At 51.0% G+C, this 6,620-nt stretch overlaps 1 protein-coding gene across 1 annotated transcript in view; it reads left to right on the top strand.

The window, feature by feature from the left end:
- The window catches only part of LOC120860632 (liprin-alpha-1-like), a 26,005-nt gene that overhangs the window by 11,051 nt on the left and 8,334 nt on the right, over nt 1-6,620 (top strand). The window contains exons 8-10 of the mRNA XM_040236416.1: nt 2,919-3,050; nt 3,743-3,928; nt 6,154-6,377. Coding sequence (XP_040092350.1) covers nt 2,919-3,050; nt 3,743-3,928; nt 6,154-6,377 — 542 coding nt within the window. The remainder of the gene's footprint in view (nt 1-2,918; nt 3,051-3,742; nt 3,929-6,153; nt 6,378-6,620) is intronic.

The raw sequence follows: 6,620 nt of genomic DNA, 5'->3' as shown, positions 1-6,620 counted from the left end.
GCGCTGCCTTTCTCTGCCACTCCAGTCTCTGCCGTGGAGTGAGCGTGTGTGGCCCTGTCTGCTGATCCAGGCACCCAGCCTCGGGAGCAGGGCCAGATGTGGTCGCCCGTAGGTGGTGGGCAGGGGCCAGTGGGTCCCCACGTTCAAGGAGGACATTTGTTGCTCTGACCAGCCAGGCCAGGGAGCTGCTCAGGATACAGTTGGACCTTACCAGTGCCCCTCAAACAAACCTGAGGGTGCCAGCCTGAGGCCCGTGAAACTGAAGGCATGGTGCCCAGGTGTGGAGGTGCTTACCTCAGACGTGGCGCTGGAGTCCCACATGCCAAACTGCTGGTGCAGACGTGGTGTGTGTGTGTAGGATGGCTGCTCCTAGGCAGGAGGAGAACCGTAGTTGCGCTGCGACAGAAGGCGCGCCAGGAAAGGGCGATGGTGCAGGCTCTCATCAGAGAGCCCTGAGAGAGGTATCCCGGAAGGGTTGGCCACGCAGCGGTACAGACCATCCAGGAAATGGAGGGGGGATCCCAGGTCCAGCCTCAGGTGTCAGGACTGTCCCCAGCATAGCTGTGTTCTGGGCCTGGACTGCAGAGCCTCACATGCGGGCTCCTAGGGGGCTGGGGTTCTGACTCCCATCATGAGACCTCGGTGAGGCTCCCTCCCTGCTTAGGCAGAGAGCTCAAAATCTCCGGATCAGGGGTGCGCATCCTTACTTTCAGAACTGCTGCTCAGAGGCTCTTGAGATTGGGATGCTGTTTATGACTAAGCCAATTCAAAGTAAACTTTTGTTTTGCTTTAAAAATATTTGAATGCCGATGCCTTATTGGGGAAGCTGTGACAGGTTTTATTTCCTTGGGCTCAAAAATCACTGCAGATGGTGACTGCAGCCATGAGATTAAAAAATGCTTGCTCCTTGGAAAGCTATGACAAACCTAGACAGCATATTGAAAAGTAGAGACATTGCTTTGTCGGCAAAGGTCCATATAGTCATAGCTATCGTTTTTCCAGTAGTCACGTATGGATGTGAGAGTTGGACCATAAAGAAGGCTGAACACTGAAGAACTGATGCTTTTGAATTGTGTTGCTGGAGAAGACTCTGTTTAACAGAAAATATTTAACGGAAAATAACCTGTCAACCCACTCCAGTACTCTTGCCTGGAAAATCCCATGGACGGAGGAGCTTGGTGGGCTGCAGTCCATGGGGTCGCGAAGAGTCGGACACGACTGAGCGACTTCACTTTCACTTTTCACTTTCCTGCATTGGAGAAGAAAATGGCAACCCACTCCAGTGTGCTTGCCTGGAGAATCCCAGGGACTGTGGAGCCTGGTGGGCTGCCATCTGTTGGGTCGCACAGAGTTGGACACGACTGAAGCAACTTAGCAGCAGCAGCACCAGCAACCTGTGTTTTAACTTTTTATGATGGAATATTTCAAACATGCACAAAAGTGGACAGAGTAGTATAATAAATACCCATGACCAATCAATTAGCCTCAGCAATTTCTAACACAGGGCCAATCTCAAATATATCATTCTTTTGTCTTCTCTCCATTTTTTTATAGACAGTAGGTCCTAAAACAGCTTTTTAAACCATGAAATTGATGCTCCTTTTATAAAACACAGACTTTCCAGCTTTGTTATTCCATTTAAAATTGCTTGAGGTAATTATTTCCGTGTTTTAATATGAATTTTCATATTGGAAAAGATCCTGATGCTGGGAAAGATTGAAGGCAGGAAGAGAATGGATGACAGAGGACGAGATGGTTGGATGGCAGTTTTGAGAGGTGGTGATGTGCAGGGAAGCCTGGCATGCTGCAGTCCATGGGGTCGCACAGTCAAACATGACTGAGCAAGTGAACTGAACTGAATATGAATTATCATTGGAAGAAAAGCTATGAGCCACCTAGAGAGCATATTAAAAAGCAGAGATATTACTTTGCCATCAAAGGCACACCTAGTTAAAGCTATGGTTTTTCCAGTAGTCATGTATGGATGTGAGAGTTGGACCGTAAAGAAGGCTGAGCACCAAAGAATGGATGCTTTTGAACTGAGGTGTTGGAGAAGGCTCTTGAGAGTCCACTGGATTGCAAGGAGATCAAACCTATCAATCCTAAAGGAAATCAGTCCTGACTATTCATTGGAGGGACTGATGCTGAGGCTGAAGCTTCAATACTTTGGCCACCTAATGCGAAGAACTGACTCACTGGAAAAGACCCTGATGCTGGGAAAGACTGAAGACAGGGGAAGAAGGTGCAACAGAGGACGAGATGGTTGGATGTCATCACTGACTCAGTGGACGTGAGTTTGAGCACCTTGTGGGAGACAGTGAAGGACAGGGAAGCCTGGCGTGCTGCAGTCCATGGGGTCACAAAGAGTCAGACACGACTGAGTGACTGAACAAGAGCAATCGTGACAAAGAATTCAAGTGATGTTTCATGTAAAGAAAACTATGTGAAAGTCTATCTCCACTGGCTTCTTTTCCAAAATGAATCTTCTCACTTTTTGCTTTATAAATTGAATTCTTTTTACACCCTTAATCCAGAATCAAGCTTCTGTTTATATACTGGGAAATTCCTCCACCAATGTGTGTGTAAGCCGATCCCCTTTCAAGTGTACTTGTTTCTGAGTGTAAATCTGCTTGCTCTTCGAGCCGCTTCGACAGGAAATGGCTGGTGACACTAAGGTCCCCCAGGTGGTCTGCCAAAGAGAAGTGTTGGGAGTGACCTTTGACCAGTGAAGTCCCTGCCTCCCTCTGCACCTGCCCGTCTGCTCTGGGGATGCTCAAGAGCCCACCAGAGGTGGCCGTGGGAGGGGACCGCCTCGGGAACCAGGGCACAGGCCGCTCACGTCGCGGCTCCCCGCTGCTTTTAAAAGAACGACTGTACTTGCTCTTGAAGTTAATGAGTTTTCGTTTTTCCTATTTTAGGCAAGGCAAAGAGAACAAATGAACGACGAACACAACGAACACTCATCAGATACTGTGGATAAGCTTCTGTCTGTTTCAGATGAGAGGCTTCAGCTTCATCTGAAGAAGAGAATGGCTGCTCTGGAGGATAAGGTGAGCCAGTTTCACGGCCCCTTTACAAGAGGCGCATGTGGCCTGGCCTGGCTCGGCCCGGTCTGTGTGTGGGGGAAATCTCCAGGACAGGAGTTGGAAAACTCCCATAGAGGGCCCCAGAGTGAATGTCTCTACTGGTTAGAGTAGCAGCATTTCATGCTAGGCAATAAGCGTGACAGCATCCACAGGCAGTGTGTAGAGGAGCAGACACAGATGTGTGCCCGCAACCCTTACAGAAAGCATCAGGGAGGCGGATCCACCGATGGCCCCGATGTCACCAGCCGCTGTGCTGGGACATTCTTCTAGGTCCACCCTCTCCCCTTCGTTTCTCTCTTAGAAGTTTATTTCTGGGGCTTTGCTGGCAGTCCAGTGGCTGGCAGCCTGCCTTGCGAGGTCAGGGACGCAGGTTCGATCCCTGGTGGGTGAGCTAAGATCCCACGTGCCACGCGGCAGTCACATCAAAGGAATCGCGCACGATGGAGCTAAGGCCCGATGTAGCCAAATCAATAAGTTTAGTTCAGGATCTTTTTTATAATGTGATAGAAAAGATTGAAGCAAGTAACAGCATGCATTCTCATATTCCAACTCCAGCCATCTCTCTTTTTCTTTGCTTTGGAAAATGTCTGAGAACCTCTATCAGAGCAGCTCAGTGGGCTACAGTCTGGTTCAGGTTTGGTGAAAACCTGTCCCAGCTGCACCGGTTCCCTAAAGACGAGGCCCAGAACCTTCGCCGAGGTCGGTGCTTGGGCGACGCTCATCTGAGAGAGACCCAGGCTCACTACAGGTTCTGCGGCACATTTTTCCCCCACAAAACCCAAGATGACACCCACACCTCACTAGAGAGCTCACTTCACCCTGACCTGTGGGCTGGCCCTGAGGTGGGGATAGTTTTGTCTCAGGTTTCAATTTTGCACGTGAAACCTGCGCCAGTTTCCTGAGTGACCACTGAACTGCAAAAGCTGAAAGCAAGTATAAAGCAGTTTCACTTACCCCAGGGACCTGGCCTCCTTGGATCTAGAAGATCAGTCGGGGAAGGAGGAGTTTTTCTGTGTACAAGTTAGTGTGAACAGTTGTCGTCCGGCTTGGTGCCGACACTTCACTCTGGGCGCGAGGTCCGCCCCTCATCCCGAGGGGCTTTATGCTTTCAGACAGGAGAGTAGCCATCCCGCAGTCCATGCAATGTCTGTTAAGAATTGACTCAAAAGCACTGTGTGTATCTTTTTCAGAATTCTCTCCTATGGGAAGTTGAAAATGCACAAAAGCATTTAGAAGAAATGCAAACCGACAAGGTCCTTAAATCTCTAAATCCTTTAGAAATTTGTTAAGAGCTGAACTGAGCTGGGTTCACTGTTACAGTTACTACAGATGCTTAGCGGAAGTGGAGTTGCATTTTCCTTATGGCTAGTCCACTGCCGTAGCGTGTATAGCATTTCCGGTTTTGAACATTGAACGTGATTTGCATTATAGGTGGATTTAGAGTGTGTGGCCGTTGTGTGTGGTTCAGAATTCTGAGTAGTCCTTTCTGGGTTCACCCGAAAGCTGAGACAAAGCGTGAGCCTTTCACGTGGACAGTGCTGTCCATCAGGAAGATAATATGAGCCACATACACAATGTAAAATTTCCTAAAAATGAATGGGCTGCTATCCATGCTTTTTTCACTGCGGGTCTTGAAATCTGTGTGATTTCCACATCGAGCTTTGCACCGGCCTGGTCACATCCTCAGTGGCTGCGCAAGGCGAGTGACTGCCGTGGCCGACAGCACAGAGCTGCCAGGTTGAGTCGAGTGACTCGGAAACTTGGCCCGTTTGACTTGTTTGACCCCATGAGGAAGTGAAGTGGGTGTAGGGGAATGAATGTGAGGAATGCCCAGGAATGAATGTGAGGTCCATGGAGACAGTTTAAAGCAATGAGAGGAGCGAGGGAAATAGAGTGAGTCTTGTCCCCTGCCACCCGAATCCCGACCCCAAGTCCAGCTTCTCTCTATAGAATTCATTGTGGTCAGTGGGTTGCCATGTTTCCTCCAGGAGCTTTTCTACACTTGAGATGTAACTTCTTATTCATTACGGTTTATAAGGGTTAGTATTGTTCTGAGTGTTTATATTTGTGTGGGACACTTAGAGTACAGTTTCTCAGAATTCAAATGTTCAGAAATGGGCGATTTTAAGGCAAGAGAATGGAGAGGATGTGCTGATCGGGCTGATGGGGGTGAACCCATAGGCAGCTAGTTCGCTGGAGCAGAGCAGGAATGATGGCAGGTGGTCCTGGAGCCGGGAAAAGGGGTGGCCCAGCCCTGGGGAGGGGTCGTGACGAAGACAGAAAGCGAGGGTGCTGGCCACGGGGGACAGGGAGCCGGCAAGCCAGCAGCTCGTTGCCCCTCCGTTGCTTTGAGGTCATGTCTGGGAAAACAAGGCAGGACCTGGGTGAGAGTGGGGCAGGGGGGAGATTTGAGGAGAGAAGGGTGTGAGGTGTGAGAGCGGGAGGGCGGCACGGGGCCCAGCAGGCACTCTCCCCTGCGTCTTAGACGACAGGGCCGCCCTTGCGGTGTGAGGGGCCATCCCCAGAACAGCCCGAGGGCCTGTGCCCTGAGAGGAGAGCCACGGGAGGCTGGCCCTCCCGTCCCCTGGCTGCCCCTGCTCACTCCTGTCTGTGCGTGTTCAGACCAGCCTGGATATCAGAGGGCTGGGAAACCGTGAGGACGGCACTCCTCGGGAACTAGTACCGGTGATGACCGGTGGGGGGGACCCAGCGGCTGCGGAGCTGAAGGATTTTTTTTTCTTAATTTTCCTTCAGCCTGGCTGATGGAAGCAAGGATGTATTTCTGTAATTTTCGGTTTTTGTCTCTGACTCCATCAGCCCACCCTTGTGAATAACCTCATAGGATTGCCTTCCGTCCACGCTGAGACCTGAATGTCACCAGGCCATCTAGGAACTGGATTCTCCTCCTGCCCGTTTCTTCAGTACTGCTCGCTTAAGTGATGGCAGTATCTCATAAGCATGGCCCACTTGTCCAAAGTCAGGGCTTCCATGTAAAATTGTGTTCAGTTCCTGATAGACTTGAGGTGCCCAGAATGTTGCTGACGAGACGTGGTCCTCTCATGCCCAGGTGCAGCCCCTGAAAGATCAGGACCAGGAGCGCGGGCAGCAAGCCAGCGTGCTGGCCAACGTGACCCAGGTGTTCCAAAGTGAGGAGGGCGTGTCTGACGGCAAGGGCGATGGGGTCACCCTCTTCAGCTCTCCCGCTCCACGGTCACCCAGCGGGCAGGCCGATGCCAAGACTCCGGCCGTGAGGATTCAGGAGCAGCTGCACAAGATCAACGAAGAAACCTGGTGGGTGCGCCTGAGCCCAACTCCCTGGAAACTCAGTTTCTCTGAGGAGCGGTCTTCTGCTTAGAGAAGTCTGAGTGTTCCATAGCAAGAAAACGGACTTCAGGTCTGCTTCGAGAATTTTCAGTTCTGAGATTGCCCTTGATTATAGAGCTCAGTCAGCCAGGGCATTCTGTCCACAGTGTGGTGTCAGCACTCTTGGGGGGGGGGCGTTGTGGGGTGTCCCCCCCTCAGCTCTGGGCCCCA

Source organism: Oryx dammah, unplaced genomic scaffold (genome assembly GCF_014754425.2).
Source record: "Oryx dammah isolate SB20612 unplaced genomic scaffold, SCBI_Odam_1.1 HiC_scaffold_11150, whole genome shotgun sequence".
Taxonomy (NCBI): domain Eukaryota; kingdom Metazoa; phylum Chordata; class Mammalia; order Artiodactyla; family Bovidae; genus Oryx; species Oryx dammah.
Note: the sequence above shows the minus strand (reverse complement) of the source record. Positions and strands in the feature narration are given on the sequence as shown.